Source organism: Cuculus canorus, chromosome Z (assembly GCF_017976375.1).
Source record: "Cuculus canorus isolate bCucCan1 chromosome Z, bCucCan1.pri, whole genome shotgun sequence".
Lineage (NCBI taxonomy): Eukaryota > Metazoa > Chordata > Aves > Cuculiformes > Cuculidae > Cuculus > Cuculus canorus.
The window spans coordinates 69,055,575-69,072,560 of NC_071441.1; the positions used below are offsets into that span (position 1 = coordinate 69,055,575).

At 49.6% G+C, this 16,986-nt stretch overlaps 2 protein-coding genes across 5 annotated transcripts in view; both read left to right on the forward strand.

The window, feature by feature from the left end:
* FAM219A (family with sequence similarity 219 member A) overlaps positions 1–9,955 on the forward strand; it is a 103,465-nt gene extending 93,510 nt beyond the window's left edge. For 2 of the 3 annotated variants that reach the window (XM_054054278.1, XM_054054280.1), the window contains exon 6: positions 1,003–9,955. In XM_054054278.1, the coding sequence (XP_053910253.1) occupies positions 1,003–1,161 (159 nt within the window). In that variant the 3' untranslated portion in view covers positions 1,162–9,955. The remainder of the gene's footprint in view (positions 1–1,002) is intronic. The other variant, XM_054054279.1, reaches the window with a different exon arrangement.
* Positions 9,956–10,631: 676 nt separating this feature from the next.
* On the forward strand, positions 10,632–16,783 carry CZH9orf24 (chromosome Z C9orf24 homolog). 2 transcript variants are annotated; one of them, XM_009557827.2, is made up of 7 exons: positions 10,632–11,859; positions 13,013–13,133; positions 13,588–13,700; positions 13,817–13,892; positions 14,011–14,183; positions 14,281–14,370; positions 15,580–16,783. In XM_009557827.2, the coding sequence occupies exons 1-6, from the start codon at positions 11,722–11,724 to the stop codon at positions 14,368–14,370; spliced, it is 711 nt and encodes a 236-aa protein (XP_009556122.2). In that variant the 5' UTR covers positions 10,632–11,721; the 3' UTR covers positions 15,580–16,783. The 2 variants fall into 2 exon arrangements, with proteins under 2 accessions (XP_009556122.2, XP_053910588.1); XM_054054613.1 differs by lacking the exon at positions 14,281–14,370.
* Positions 16,784–16,986: the final 203 nt, after the last annotated feature.

Sequence of the window (16,986 nt, forward strand, 5' to 3'; positions counted from 1 at the left end):
CTGTCATGGTACAGACACAGATCTGCCCATTGGCTGTTTTCACAGCCACCTTTGGCTCCATTCAAGCCTTTCAATACTCAGTCCTGCAATGTTGGCCAATGCAGTGTAAAAGCATCAACTTGTTGTCATGCCAGCAACCACATGCTTGCCAAGGACGCAAATAAAGGATCTAAGGGTGTGCTGTGATTTCCACTTCTTGGGAGGGTCAGGGTCACCCAGTCCATGTTTACTTGTAGCAGGCAGAAGTTCCAGGGAGGACTTGCAGATACGAACTCTTGCCTTTTCAAAGAGAAAATGCAGGAAGTTTAGGCTTATTAATCCCTCTGCATTGTTTCTGATAATATTCCCAAGCTCTCTCCTGAATCAGTTGCTCAACCTTTGGCAACTGCTTCTGAGGGATCTGATTTTACATCCAGAGTGCTATACAGCCATTCTCCATACAAACTGCAGGGAACTCTTACCCCTTGTATCCCTTCCTTGCACAAAATACCCCTGAAACATAGAGAAATAGCCAAAAGCAGGGACGCAATCAAAGGATCTGGGATGTCTCTGGGCTCTGATGAAGTATTGTTCATCCAGATCTGGTTAGACAGCGCTTGAATCTGAGATTACAAAGAACCAAGAGGCTTTACTGTCTTTCAGCTGCTGTAGTGTGCCTCAGACTGAGAGGAGGGACTGCCCAGCTGGCAGTGGTTTATTATCATTATTGTTATTTTTACATTACTTTAAATGTGCGTTTGTCTCCATGGAAAGATTATTGCAGAATAAAATAGTGCATCAATTTGCCACTCTGCAATATCTGACTCTAGATATCCCTGTTATGGAAGGTGCTAGAACAACAGAAGGTAGCCCTCACCTGTGGTCAGCAACTGTTACTTTTTCTTTGGTGGGGCAGCTGCTGATGATGGGGAAATATATACCGGAATAAGGGATCTCCTTCACCTCCTGGCCATGAGATGGAAGAACTGTCAAGTGTTTGACTGTTTGTCTCTTTGTCTACAGCAGATCAACCAAGACTTGAACATCCAGCTGCTAAAAGATGGGTACCGGCTAGATGAGATCCCAGATGACGAGGACCTCGACCTAATCCCCCCTAAATCGGTCAACCCTACCTGCATGTGTTGCCAAGCCACCTCCTCCACCGCCTGTCACATCCAGTAGTGAGGCCGGCAGGCTGTGATCAGTGCTATCCACTATAACTGTAAAACTTAACAGCCATTGCTTCCTCCTATGGTAGGACGTGCACCTCTTTGTGTTCATGGAGCCAGGAGAAACCAAAAAATTCATTTTATGATTGGTTGATAAGTTAGTTTAACCTACGGTTAAAACAAAAAGAAGTTACTCAAAGTGCCAGGCAGTGCCTGGCAGAACTGACTGGTCTGGAGAGCAAATGCAGGTCCAGACATACCTCCTTGGTTTGTGTAGACACTGGGGATATTTTGTTAGGTGTCTGTCCCAGAATGGGAAGGGTCAGATGGGACTGCAGGTAATCCTGCCCACCAAAACCAATCCATATGCCAGATCAGGGAGGAGTCTGAGGTGTCAGGGAGTTTTACTGGTGAGAGGTGGTCAGTTCTTAATTCTTTCACTAAACTTGTTTCATTCGCATAACCAAAATGATACTGTAGCTTGGCATAATAATGGGGATGGAGCAGAGTATCCTTTCTAATGGCAAGGCTAGCAAGGACTAGCATGTCACAATTCATTCACTTGCATAGAGGACAAATATGTGGTATTTCACTGTGAGTTGGTAATAGCTAGAGCAGTTGTGTCACATATCCAATGCAATCTACCCTTAGCTCCACATTATGTTATCATCAAACACATCAGATTCAATCTGCAATCCATCTGTGCTCTTCAGGAATTCAGTTCTTGCCCAAGAACACCATACTCCCGAGTTCAGTCTAGTCACGTATACTGACTTCAGCCTATATTTAATTCCCGTTTGCTTCCAAATACCTTAAACTTGGTGCAACTAAGAAAAAATGAGACAGGACAAGAGCTGTAGAGTCTGAAGGTCGCTGCTGGAAAAGCTGATAGAAGAAAGCGCATTTCTGCAGTGCTCAACTGTTGATATTCTCTTGACCCTACATCTCTTGGTGCCTGTGGGACAGATTTGTTAATGCTGAACGCATTTGCATGGTGGTGTCAGACTTTAGGGGAGTTTTCAGCAACAGCAGGGTTATGAACAACTTCAGCTGAAAGAGAAACATGAGGGGAAATTGCTGTTTATTGCATCGTTGCCCACTTGTGAACCAGGCAGGGTGTTAGCACTGTCCCATGTCAGGTGCAACCATGTTTATTTGGTGCTGAAATAGTCAGGAAACCTGGCATTATACTAGGTTGCTGGAGTGAATTGCCAGTTCACCAGCAGATTGTTTTGAATGCAAAATCATTTCTGGAATCAGAAATGTGTCCTCTCCCTGGCCAGTCTTACACTGCTGGCTTCAGCATAAGGAGAGATCAGGCAAGGGATGGGCTGGCATTTTTCTCAGCATTGAATTCTTTTGACACAGGCATGACAGTGTGTTTTCCTGCCCTGCCAGGAAGGCAAGGGCCATTCTGAGCTGCCCATTAGAATTCCTAAGTCACAAGCCAGAGCCTGAGCCCCACCCCAAGACAGATCCCCTACCTGAAATCTGCATGAAGTGAGCTGAGTCTTTAAGAAGTCCTCTTCATGATTAGATTTACTTAACATCCTGGGGTTTCACCCTGTGCAGTGCAAAGCACGATACCATCCACAGCATGAGCAAAAGAGCAGGCACACACGATTCCTGGGCTTTATTATTTAGTAGCTTGTATGGGCAACTGTTAAAAGCTTTGTTTGCCCCACCACCACCCCAAAAACAGCACGCTGCCACCCTGTTTCCAGGCCATAGAAAGAAGACTGAGTGGTGCTACTTACTGAGCATCGCCGCCTCCTCAGCAGAAGTGCTCCTTAACTTGCCAGCTCATCTAGGAAGTGTTCCTCCAATGAGTTCCTCTCCCTTTCTCACCACCTGGTGATGCTGAGTGGGAATATTTCCAAAATGTTTCTAAAGAAGCACAAAGCATCAAGTCTTGCTTTTTCCTTCATGTGCCTGCTTTCCTCTGCATTGCTAGATCAAGTAGCAAGATTTTAGCAAGTTGTCTGGAGGCAGGGGATGAGCTCTAACAACGCTCTTTAGAGGGAAAAGATAACAGGGAAAAAACATTCTTAAAGGAGTTGTTTTTTAATAGGGAATGTAGTCTAAACCTAACAGAAACACCATCATCTAACCAAATCCTATGGGAGATGACCAAGTTTCTTTATATCTTCACTCTTCTGAAGAGGGACATTGCAGTTCGGCATTGGTACCGTGCAACATTTTCATCACTTTTTATCCTCCTGGGTCAGTCTCTGTGCCTTCCAGCCGGGCTGCACAAGCTCAGCCTTTCCTGCAGCCCTTGCTCAGGAGCTTGGAGCATTTCAGTGTGCCTGCTAGAGCAACAAGGCATCCGTTTACATGTGTCATCCATGGGGGACTACAGGTCCCACAGGTCTCCGTCATGCTGCCATCATGTTCCGTCTAAGACAGAATGAGGTTTGCTAACACTGTATCTCCCAGGTTTAACACTTCCCCTCTGAAGGACAGACGTTTCCTGATAACCAGTGCCACATGGCACCACGATCTAGTCCTTTTATTGCCCCTGTTGCTGGGGTTTGCCTGCCACATACCCTGAGCCTTTCCCCAACACTGCAACTGCCCTCAGCCCTTTGCATTGTATGATATGCATCTGCTTCTAGCACAGTCCTTTAGGGAGGGAGAGAGATGAATTTAAATATTACACCAGTGTTTCCTCCAAATACAGATGGAAGCTCAAGCCAAGTGTTTTTCCCTGTGCACAGAAGGAGCTGGTTGCATCAATAGCTGCTTTGGCATGACAGTACAGGACCATAAAATGGCAATTTTTTGGCTTCTCCTCTCTATGCTTTGTGTTCATATATTTTATTAGGGGAATAAAGTAGAATGGGTTGGGAAAGTAGTTACCTGTGTAGGGTCATTATAAGGAAGGCTGAATGAGTTAAGGCAATGCACATGTGGCTATCAGAGAAAACTGAACACTAACCCTTCTGAATCGCAGCCCCTTAAGTAGGTTATGACCATGCGGCAGTTCTGTTGGCTCGTTACGGAATAAGGTGGACAGCCTGTCAGTGTGTATTAAGTGCAGACGGGGCTAGATCGCTCTGTCTGGTCTCATGTTCAGTCCTTTGCTTCAGCTAGGTTTTCCTTGTGCCCACGTTGGAAGTTACACTGTGGTGACTTCCTGGGAAGGTTTACAGATATGTGGCTATACTGGCACGGTTTTCCTTAGACCAGCTTCTGCCACCATGCCTGGAGAAGATCAAAGCGAAGAGCACAGACCCTGAGTCTCTGTTGCAGCATTATAAAGCCCTAAAATCTGCAAGGTCCTGCACGCTCTCCTAAATGCAGACTGCACACAGAAAAGCAAATCATTCCTTGTTCCAGTGTTTGCACCGAACCAGATGGTCTTCTTAGGCCCAATTTTCAGTCCAAGGTTGTACAGAATACCACGGGGAAGAGCACCATGGAGTATGAAAGGCTGCATCGCTGTCCATCTAAATTACCACGCTAATAGGATTTAAGGATATTGATGCTGGTGCCTCTACGAAGAAATTTGCATTTCATGCCTCCTAAAGCCAGACTGGCTTTTAGTTAGGATTTTATGTAATTTCAGCCACTGAATTACCTGACCAAGTCCTTTCCTTTTATCAGGTGTTAATTTTGCCCTTTAATGTGAGCTGGCTGAACTCCAGAGTCTCAGCATTCAACTCTGTCTCTCTGGTCTGCAAACTCCCCATTCCTAGATGTCTGTGTAAGGAGGAATATCCTCCTAGTGTTGCAGGTCTTTAGATAGCATAGTCTAGTCTGCTTTTCTGGTGTTTGTAAATAAACTTCGGCTGTGAGGAGGCTGATGTCCAGGCAACCATTCTGAAGACTCATTTGATGCCTTGGCAGACGTGTTGAAGCCAACCCTTGGAAGAATCACTGGATCATGTCTGATATTAGTGCATGTCTACCCCCAACATGTACGCTTGGCCACTTAGTCTACTCTGCTGTTCTGGCTGTCTTGCCTGCAGATGCCTTGCGACTGCAAAAGCAGGCGAACAAGCCTGCTTCATGGATCTTGAAAGGGACTTCAGGACACTTTCCTATGGACAGGATGGACTCAGCTGCCTCTGATTTGTCTCTCCAGCTCCTTTCCCAAAGGAAGGCACCTGCTCTGCTCAGCTGTGTGCTGGCTGACACATTGGTCGGCAGTCATGAGTGGAATCCTTTCCTTTCCATGCAGAGTCTGTCCTCAGGCTGGCCTGCAAGCTGTACAATGGCATGTAGGAGGTGTGAAAAGTACAGCGCCCTGTATGTGACTCAACAGAAACGTGAAGATGCTTTTGAAGAAAGGAAAGACTCAGCTGGGCACCAGATGGAACAACAGGAAAAGGAAAACCAGCAGTAACCTGAAAGATTGCCAATTGTCCGGGTGAATCTATGCCAGTGCAGTTCTGATACCAGCAGGGAGCAAATCTTGCTCTTGTATACGGACACCAGAAACACTGTCCCTGAGCTGGCACTGCTGCCAAATACTACCACAGAGAGTGTGCTAGACTGTTGGAGCACACATGTGAGATCTGGGGTCCCTTGCTGCTCTTGGCACGTGGTACACGTTTGCTCTGGTACACTTGGGCAAGTCACATCCGCTCTTGGGGTTCATTCTCTTCTGCAGCACAGGAAAGAAACCTGCCTTCCCAAGATGCTACCACCCCCCTGCACAGATGTTGCCAAGTGTGTGATGGGCACCACTGATAGGATAGCTCTGCAAGCAAGATGCAAAAACCATGCTAAAGAAATTTTATGCGTCTTTTCAAAGTCCTACCCTGCTTTCCTTCTGTTTACCAGCTTCTGATGTTGCTTGTATGTGCCAGAAGGCTGTGGGATGGAGGTTAGTAGAGAGATTAAACAGCTTTGGGGGAAGATGTTTGGCAAGGATGAGTTTCCCAGTTATTTGGCAGCTGGCTCACACAACCGGCTTCTCAATCTGCCTGCTGACACACAGAACATGTAAGAACATTTGCTGGCCCAACAGCACCATCCTCTGCTAGCAAAGTTAAGGAACTCAGGAGTGCAACTGGGATAGCGAAGGCTGATGGGAGGGAACAGAGCACAGAAGGGCTCATTTAGGATATTCCCACAACAGTTTCATGCTCTTTTAGCATCCATGTAATCATGTGAGGGTATAAACCAGCAGTTTTGCCTGGAATATTCCTTTATTTTTCCATTCTCTCTTCAAACTCACAGTGGATATGGCAAATCTTGCCTGGAATAAAGAAGATTTTGTCACTTGGCTGCTGCTTGGCTGAGCAGGCACAGGCTGCATGTTGAAAAGAAACATCTGCACAGATGGGCAGTGCTGTGGTACAAGCTGGGCTCAGTCAAGCCTAAAGGGAAGGCAAGGGAAGGTCTTAATTTTTAAGGGTTTTTTCACCTCTAGGAGAACGGTGCATCCTTGTTACTTCCTTTTAAGGCTTTCCAGTGAGGGGGATTGCTCCAAATCTTTCAAAAAATGCCTGTTATTGAGATACAAGAGCCTTGAAGCAGACGGGCCAGCAATTTAGCATTGAGGAAAAGGGTTTGACTTGGGACTACATGCAGAAGATTAATGCAGGTTTGTTACAGGGGCTGGCATCCATAATTTTAACTCCATGTATTATGCAACTGAGGTGCTCCATTGCTTCCAAAAGATTACAACTACATCCTGTCCTTTGCACCCATTGACATTGCTGTGGCCCCCAGGATCACAGCAGCTAAATGCTGTCTGGCTGAGCACTGCTTTGACAGCTTGCTGGGGGGCAAAGGTTGGGGACTAATTGAGCACCAGGGCCCATGCACCATGCAGCAGGCCATGTCACAGAGCAGCATGGATACTGGCAGGACAGCTTTCCCTGGTGCCTGTGGAGAGCAGCTCTTCCCATTGCTTCTCAGACTCATTTGCCAATGGTGGTGGTTCCGAGCCTTTCTCTTTCTCTAAAAAGCTGCCCCAACAAAAGATGGATTTGCTCCTGGGAAGAGCCTGCCCTGCTGGTTCTGCCCAGCCTGTGGAGCAATTTCCATATGGTGATATAGGTGGTGGGATTGCAGCAAGTAGCGGAAGGTACAAAAGAAGCCTCATTAAAATGTAACTGTCTCAGACACTGGAAGCCAACACAGTAGGCAGGAGGAAGAGAAAAGGCCACTGAAAGATCGTGCTGAGATAAGTCCTATTACCTGTCGAGATGTCAGCCCTCCTGAAACAGCATTTCTACCCTGGTTCCTATCCAGCCTTCCCAAGTGAGCTCATCTGGAAGCACTGCTCTCCACCCAGGCTGCCTTCTTGATTCTGCACCCCAAAAAAGCTGCAACTTCATTTGTTACCCACCTTCCTGGAGTCGGCATACTTTGGGAGACAGACGGTTTGTTGAGAGATGTAATACAGATGCACGGAGAGAGATGGAAAACTTGGACAAGCTCTCTTTATGACAGCCCTTCTGGTTTTTATCACCTTCGTCTCCATTCCCAGCTAACAGATTTCTTTGCTCAGTCTTTTTGCATGGAAAAGCTGCAGTAGCAGTTGTGTTCAGCTTGTAGCTGTCTCTGTCCTGAGGCAAACCCAAGGGAAATGTCAGACCAGCGGGAGGCCCAACAACCAAATCATGGCAGGTGAGCCAGAAAGCAGGCTGAGATTTCTCCTCACCCATCTGAAGGCTGTGGGACTGAGTGTTCACCAAGCTAGTGTAAAACCGTGGTGTGATTCAGCAAGCCAAGGCAGCTGCCATTACCCTGCCAGCCTTGGTGCTGCAGCAGGTCTGGTACCCAAGCGCCAGGCCCCAGACCTGCCATCCCATGTGCTCCTGGTGTGGGCGGGAGACCTGCAGCAAAGGCACAGGTGGGATGCCTGTTGGCTGTGCTCTTGCTGTGCTGGGGCAGGGTGCTGTAAGAGTTGCTGGTAGGGCTGTGGTTTGCAGGGAGAAAGACTCTTGCAGAGGATTAAGTCTTTGCAAGGGAAAAAAATCAGAGAGTTGGAGTGTGTATCCTCCCTGCCCTTTTTGCACATTTTTAACCATTTTTACTCCTTCCACAGAGGTTATTGAACCTTCCATTTAATAAAGGAAATGAGCCACCATTAACTAGTTTTATGAAGGGTCTGAAAGCAGGCACCACTTCCATGCCAAGCTGGTTGTGCCTACCGTGTGGTTTCCAGACTTCATTGTACATCCGGTAGCTGAGTCACTCTGTGCAAGGACTGAGGTGAAAGAGTGAGCACTGAACATCATGTCAAACAGCCACAGTTTCCCAAACTGAAGAAGAATCAGACGAAGTGGGGAAGGAGCAGTGATGATAGAAGGATAGCTAGTTGTCACAGGTAATCTTCAGTATCCATGTCCAGTGGTTAGTCCTAGAATCGCAAGCCTTGTTATATTGCACACGTCCTCCTTCCACTCCTCTTTTCTCAAATCAGTCATCATCTTTCCTCCCCCTTGCCCCATGCACTAGTGATCAGCATCAGAGGCAGTTGCACCAAAGTGACTTGGCCCACTTCTGCATCCCCCTCTCCCACCTGAATCCAGGGCAGTCCAGAAAGTTGTTGGCCATTGCAGGTCTTAATTCCTGAAACTCAACTTGGGTTTCTTTCTTTGGGTACCATAGCTTCCTCCTCACATTCTAACAGGGCAGTACAGGAGGCTTCAACAGTGTTCCAAGAAGCCTCTTTGACCCATGGCAGCACCTCACAGACATGCACCTTACTGGGAATGTACTGGGAAGATGCTGGTGAAAGCTGGCACTGCCAGTCTTCCGTAAGATGGGGATTCACTGGAGGAAGCTGTCAGGGAGTGGCTACTGTCCCTTTTCTTTTTTCGTGGAGAGGGGGATTTTTTTGGCATTTTAACTGTTGTCCACCTTCCAGTGGCCAAGTTCTGGACTGCATTAATAATTGGAGTTCGTTGGCTGTCCGGGCAGGTATAGAGCTTTGCACCAATTTTAATATCAAACATCGTGGCTGTATCCAGAACCTGGATTCAGGCTGGGTTCTCCCATGCTGGCAAAGTATTTTCATCAGGCTCCAGATAGACATTTCTGACACACAGGAAAACAGCACTCCTTCGAGTCCAGATCAAATCTGTACTTCCGTTTTGTGTCCTTAGCTTGGAAAAAAATTCAGCCCAAGAAAATGCTTCCCAGGTCTTCTTCCTCTTGTTGTGGCTGGCGCCCCAGGGGAAGGGGAGGTGGGACACATTTCAGGATCGCTAAAAGCAAAATCCTTTTTGGATGCATTTAATGGAAATATCTTTCAGGAGAAGGGACCTCCTGACCTGTGCGTTAATCTCAAGAGCAGGAGATGAATTTCCATCTGTCCTTGCATATAGTGAAACATAGCTGAAACAGCCAAATGCAAAGTAGAGTTAAATGTAGGGTTTGACCTGAATAACCTTTTAATTAGGAAGATAAATTTGTTGTAGCTTGACCTTAGTCCACATTAGGAACCTGCTAATCATTTGACATGCAGAGTGTATTAATGCTGCACTTAACTTGGCCATTGGTTTTATTATCTGGTTTGAGGAGTTTTTTCGCTCCCAAAGCATCAATCTGCATCTTGTATGAGTTTTCTTTTCCTTCTTTTTTTCCTGTTCAGAACATGTAGCACACTATTGTACTTCTGTTCCCGTCTGTGTAGAGTATTGCCTTAAACAGATCAGTTGTGTTGTGGTTTGTTTTGGGTTTATGCATTAATTTATTTAAAAATACGGGATTTTTTTCAAAACCATGAAACATGTATAATATTTTTTTTAACATTTCCATTGCAGTATTTATCATTGTTACTGGTTGTGTGTAGTGTAACAGAATTAATGATATTAAAAAGCATACATATGAAAACCAGCCTGCCAGCCTTTCTCATCTGAAAGAACTGGGATAAGACGGTATGAACTGCTCCATCTCCTCTGAGCCCCAGCAGTCATGGATACTGAAATCGGGGAGTGCCTGCCTTCATGCCATGGCCAATACCAGCCTGCCTCGGCCCAGTAGAAGTGGTTGGTGTGGAGCTGTGGATGCACAGCACAGCTTAACCTGCCAGGGCAGCTTAACCAGCCAGGATCTGGGAAACACTGCTCCTCACTAAGGCAGAAGGAAGGCACAAAGGCTGGACCCACGCCCTGCACCTGGGCTGTGACAGCCACAGAAAGAAGTGTGCATCAGTACAACACTGATGGGTGAAATAACCTTTTTTTCCAGCATTGCAGCCATTTCTGCCCCTTGAAGCTGTTGGTACAAGAACACTGATGTTAGGATCGAACACTAGCAGCTGCAAACCCTGGGGACCAGTGTGGGGAGGCACTGGCTCATGCTGGCAGCCAGCAACCAAGAGGCTTGGACGCTGCCTCTCTTCAGAGCAGTGCTCTGCAGATCCATACCCTGGGGTGCTCCAAGGCCATGGAGCTGAAGGGCAGTGGGGGTAGGCACCCCCACGTCCAGCCTTCCCTTCCAGATTCCCACTGGCACCCAAGAGGAGATGATGAAGGGCCTGAGCATGGTTCAACAGACCAGAAGGGTGTGAAGATCAGTGGCAGCTCTTCTTCATTTCAGCTTTAATGTTGCATTAATCACATTTGCCTGGTGGCATTCTGGTGGCCCAGCTGTCCAGCCCCACTGTGCCCCGCAGCAGACAGAGCAGGGCTCAGCAGCCCTTCGAAAGGGGGTGGGCTGGCATCCACCCTACCAAGATGGACATGGGTTTTCACCAGTCATCTCCAAAAATGTGGTAGCAGAGTAGCTGGGCTCTTGAGAGAGAGCCCTCAGGAGCAGAGCAGGGCTCTGAGTTGGCACAGTGTGACAAGCCAGGCCAGAGCAGGGTTTCTGCAGGGGCAGGAGGTTCTGCTTGACTCGCCAACTTGGCCAAAAGCAAACCTGGTTTGTGCAAATCCCTCCCTTTCATAACCCAGTTGCTGCTGCACTTGAGATGGGTGAGGATTGCTTGCTCTGACTGCAGAGATGAGCATCCTGGACAGAAAAGCAAACAAGCCACACCCAATCACCTAAATTCAGCTTTGTAATTAAAAAGGGAAGACAGAGCAGGCAACAATTCGCATGGCTACACCAGCAGGCTGGGACAGCAGTGCCTGGTGCCATGCCCCAGGGACTGGCTGCATTGGTGTGGTGCTGAGTGCGCACAGCTGGGTTTTCCCAGCAGGATTTCCAGGGAAACATGGGAGAGAGAGGAGCTGGAAAATCCATGGTCCCTGCTCCTGCACCTCCCAAAATAAATTTGTCTTGTCTAGGACCAGCTGAAACTGTTTCCTACTATTGTTAAGGTAATTGCCTGCAGGAGGGGAGGGAGCCCAAAGCCTGGATGGAGCCAAGAGAGTGCATCAGCATCCATGCTGGGATGCAGACAGTACTTCCTTTGCCCTGCCCAGGACCTGCTATGATTGGAAGGACAGCCACAGGACTGGCAGCCATCAGTTCCCCTGTTGCCATGCTATGACATCACTGAAGACCTAAGAACCAGTGTGGGCTGGCAGGGCTGTGACACCAACGCTCCTTTCCTGTGTGGGCTGGGATCCTCCAGCCCCAGGCAGTGCCACTGACCGGGGCACCCCTGGGACCCTCCAGAACACCAAGCACTCCTGTCCCAGCGGGCCGAAGCACCATGTTCCTCTTCTCAAGAAAGTACAAGACCCCCATCAGCACTTACACTGACCACTACCGCCCACCATGCACCGTGAGGAAAACCATCAACGACCGTGTCTATTACAAGCTCTGGGACACAAACAAGTTTGTGACAAAGGTAAATGCCACAGTAGGAGGAAGACTCAGGGCTTCTACCTTGACCCAGCTGGCAGAGGGGCAGCATGAGGACTCATGGGGTGCCTTACTGCATGTGTGTGGTGGGGAAGGAGGTTGTGCTTCCTGGTAGGCAAACTATTTAACATCCCATGGCTTGTGATCACTGGCTTCTTGTCCGCTGGTGCTGCACCTCATGGTGGCTTTGGGCTCACGTAGCAGGCAGGTGCCAGCACAAGCTCTCACACAGCAGCCCTGTCCATCAGTAGGTTTCAGAGGGCAGGATCCGCTGGGCAAAGGGAAACTGAGGCAGTGGAAGGGCTCAGCCCAAGGCTCCTGGCATTGTGGTGACAAGGGAGGGGAGGTGGGATGGCTCCAACACCGAGCCCCCAAGCTCAGCTCAGCTCCAACTACAGGGAGGCCTCCGTGCCAAGGGGACCAGTGGGCTGGGGGGAGGTCTAAGTACTATGAAACCTCTCTGAGCCCTGTTTCTGGAGGAGGAGGGGGTCTCTGAGCTTGGTCTCACTGCAGGAGGTGTCTGTGGGATGTAAAGTGTACTGTGGTCATGCAGCTTTTCCCACACAGGCTGACAAGCGTGCAGGCTCTTATGTCAAGCACACCACACGCTAGCTCATCCCTTGCAGCTTCGTCAGTGTGTGCGTTATAATAATGGAGCCAGCAGAGGGCATGGGGAAGGATGTCACCACTGTGCAGGGACAGAAATGGATCGACAAATCAAGGCACCTGTCTGCCCCACAAGACGCCAGTCCTCTTGGGCACTGTCAGCTGCAGGAGATAGGCTTTGTCCCACAACTCCCTTCCCAAACCCTGCTGGGCCCACAGCTGGCAGCCCCAGGGCACTCACCCCTTCTCCCACTCCGCAAAGCACCCAAATGCCTATAGACACATTGGGTGCAGTGGGAGAGGAGCCAATGATGCCTGGCCATCCTGCATCCCTTATTTTCGCGTGAGCAGGAGGCTTTGGGGGGTGATCACGGTGCTGCTATGGCCCTCCCTGCCCACCCACTACAAAGCGGGGTTTGATGCTCTATCTCCAGTGTTAGACCCCATCTGGTAATCAGCTTCACTGCGTGCCCCAATGTCTGCAGAGGCAGGCACTGCCTCGTGGCCTGAGTGTCTTTCCCCGCTGTCCATAGGGATTAACATTGAGCCGACAGGAAAACATGACGACCCAAGGTGAGCCTGAGAAGTACTACCAGCATGCCAACGACTCCGCTTCCCACTGGCCTGAGAAGTACTGTCTGACCAGGACTGAAGGTACTGCCAGAGTCCCAGCTGTTCCCCTGTGTCACACGAGGTGTATCCCCACAGAGTTGGAGGGCTGATGGTGCTGGCAGTGGCTCTGTTCATCCCCCATTTTGCATCCTGTGTCACCCCCCACAGTGGTGAAGGGACCCTCCCTCAGCATCTACACTTGTGGCTTTGCTGCAGCCACCCATCCTCATTCCTGCACAGAGACTGTCCCTGTCCCAGGGATGTCTGCAGGTCCCCAGGTTTCTCTCCCCCAGTGGCCCCTAAAAATCCTGTGGTGGTAGGTGTCACCTGGGGGACACTGTCCTAGCACCCCGCAGTCTCCCAGAATCTGTGATGCGCCTTTTGGCCCTTTGGCATTGTGTTTTGGGGCGAGGGGGAACAGTCAGGAGTCTCCAGCCACCTGCCCCCACGTCCCTGACAACACAGCACATCCCTGCCTGTCTTCTTTGCATCGCAGAGAAGTACAACCCAGTTGTTGTCAACGAGGACAAACAAATCACCTGGAAAACAGGTCCATACCACAGCACAACCTGGAATAAGCAGACCTCTTACGTCAACCTGCAGCCCAAGGTAGAGTCCAGTCCCACTGACCCTCCTAAACTGAAGCCACCTCAGATGCCACTGGCACCTCAAGCTCAGGAGTGAAAGGGTGGTGATCCTCCAAGGGCTGCCATTTGTCCTTGCAGGAGACAAGGGTGGAGACCTTCCTGCACGGTGTACCTGTGCCATGCCCCTCGAAACACGTCTGCCTCGATCGATTTGGTAACTACCCTTGCCCTGTCCTCTGGCTGTAGCTGTGCCCCTGCCAGGCCGGTGTCCGTCTACGTGATGGGCTAGCTGTTCCTCCTTGCCCTGACCCTCATTATCCCTTTGCTTGCAGAGAGGGAGGTGATCACTGAAACAATGCCTGTGGGCGCTGCAGTAAAGAAAGGACCCTTCCAGGGCCACTACAGTCTCTGCTCTGCACACCACTACTGCCCGCAAGGGATGGAGTGCTACGTTGATGGGATTCCTGTCATCAGAGGGCATTTCCACACACCAGGAGAGAGGGCTGTAAGTCTGGGATGGGTTGCCTTGGGTGGGATGGGATGGACATGACCTCCTTTGTCCTCATGGCGACCATTCACCCTTCCTCCTCTCTCTCTTGCAGGAGCATTCAGTGCTGCAGATACAGCCCCACAGCAATCTTGTGTACCTCTACACGCCAACCCTATCCACCTTCCACGTACACGAGCCCTAGGTGCAGACAGGTTCAGGGGCAGGGGGGAGCACTCATAGCCAATTGTCCTGGGGGAAAAATCCTAATATTTTTTCCTAATGCCAGACATCCACTAGCTCCCTTTTCATTAAGGTTTCACACAAAATTGCTCAGAGGACTATTCAAGGGGGGTGGTGCAGACTGTAGACCTCAAGGCAAGGCAGGTCCCATCATGCTGCCCATGCAGGCAGCAATGCAGCCACTGCACCTCCATCTCACAGGCTAAGTGGACGTGACCAGGGAGGACAGGACACTGTTCAGGTGCCGGGCTGCGGAACGTGTTGTTGCTACTCATGGAGAAGTGGTTGCCAAATTTACTCACAGAACAGGTGTTCCTGTGTTTGGTCTCATCCTGTGGTCCTTGGGACTGTATGGTACCTGAAATCATGCTGGCACCCCTGAACTTGGCTGCATGTAGTTCAGCATCTCCCAGATTTTGGAGCCACATCAGTGCTGTTTGTGTTGCTCTTGTATTTTCTGTTCTCATTGTTTGTTCTTCTTATCCAAGAATGTGTTCCCTGGTCACGCTGTTCGTTGTGCAATAATCAGCCCCGTCCTTCACCCATTGCAAGTCTGGCTGCACCTTTTAATCCCCACAGTTACCTTTAGGATGTCTCCATTGCTGCGGCAGCTTTTTCCAGCCCTGGGGAAGCAGGCGGGGAGAGGGGAGCTGTTCAACCAGATCAATCATCACTCCCCTACTGCACTAACACCTCCGTGGGCCAGAATTAGGCATCAGGCTTTGCAGAAAATGCATGATTGTCTTTAAACACCTGAACCCAGAAACTAAAACTAAACAACAATGAGAACAGAAGCATTGGGTTTCTTACTCATTTCACTGTCCCCGATGCTCAGCAAAATGTTTCTTATGATCTTCTCAACGGAGAAATGGGCAGATTTTCCTGGACTGGCATGACATTGGGAATGGTTTTAGGAAAATGACAGTGCAAGAAAAAGTGGGTGTTTGTAGGGTGGGAGACCCACTGGAAGTAGCTCGCCAAGATGGCAATGCTAGCAAGTTTCAGTGTTTCAGCTCTTCTGCCCAGAATTTGCTTTGGCCGCCAAGGCAGATGGGGACAGATGCATGTCCGCTGCTTACCTCTAAGCAAAGCTGGAAGCCAGGTTTACTTCTCTTCTTCATCAATGGAGTTCTGACTTCTCGTTGCCTAATAACTTTATCTGCTCTCCTAGGTGGGACTCAAGTAACTTCAGGAGTCAAGAGAAGCGGTTATATCATCAACCCGGAGTTTATATCAGCGGCCCTCTCTGACCCCTAGCACTGATGAAGAACAAAGATGAGCTTTCATTAAAACTAGCTCGAGTAACCATTCCTCTCAAACCCTTTCCTACAGGCTACGGAAGTCCCCTGGGGGGTGGGGATAAACTTTAGGGACTGCTGGCCTGGTGGGCACATGAACAGCCCTCAGGGGCTGCCACTATCCACCAGCTGGAGAACAAGAAATCACGTAAGGAAAAGCTCTCAGATCATAGTAACAGAGCCAGAAATAGAAGCAGACGCTGATATCCACATTCATCAGCTTCGTGCTGGGCCGCTTAGGACGTGCTTGCCTTTGCCAAGTTATCCAGGAAGAGCTGCCATCCATCTGGGATGCCGAGCACGGACACGGGCTAAATAAGGAGGGGGATTTGAAAGCGGTGGATAATTGATGAAGGCATGAAATGCCCTTTACTGACTAAGACCTGGGAGCACAGCAATCAGCAGGGAACGCCACCCAGAGCCTTCCACGTGGGCTGTGGAACACAATGCTGTGGTCCCCACGGGAGGAATGCTCCAGTACGGAGCCATATGGGGCTTGTGGGGCAGCACCCAAACCCCACTTAGGGCAGGAAAAAAATACATCCCCACCCAAAAGCATCCCAGCACAGCCCCATCAGTGCCAAACCCCAAGTGCCCCCAAGGGTACCCGACACCTCCAAGTGCTCCCGGGCATCCCCAGCGCCCGGAGCGGCCCCGCTGGCTGCAGGCGAGGGATTGATGAGGGAAAGCAGACAAGGGGGGTCAGAAGTGTGCATTAGAGCTTGGCGTTGTTCACCTTGAAGACCTTGGAAGTTGATTAGGAAGGCGCCAGCGAGCAGCAGTTCACTGATAAGTGGGCATTGGAATGCAGAAAGCTGCTGCATTTGGTTCAGGAGTTTGAAAACAGCCAGAGGAGACTGAGTCTGCGCAAAGTTCAAAGAGAAAAATATTCATCCCGAGGAAGACTTCCTACTTCATCCCTAAGACCCCGGCCCACGACCATAAGGAGGCACTACGCAGGCACAAGGCTGGAGCGAACTTTCCAGAAGTAATTATAATACCAAGCAGGGAAAGGGTGTGAATATGTAGTAGGCGCTTATACCTATGCATGTCTTTACACTATAAGTAGCTGCTTGTTAAGCTACACGGTGTGCAAGCGAGGAGGAGAACCTCCTTGCACCCAAGTGCTGGAAATAAACATACCTGCTTTATAACTCTTTTGGGGTTAGAGGGTTTGATTCCTCAAAACAGGATGAACTACAGCTCCCAGCGGGAAGAGCCGCGCCGGGGCGGGGCGGGGATGGAGCCGGGGCGGGGCGGGAGCTGCCGACCCCGGAACC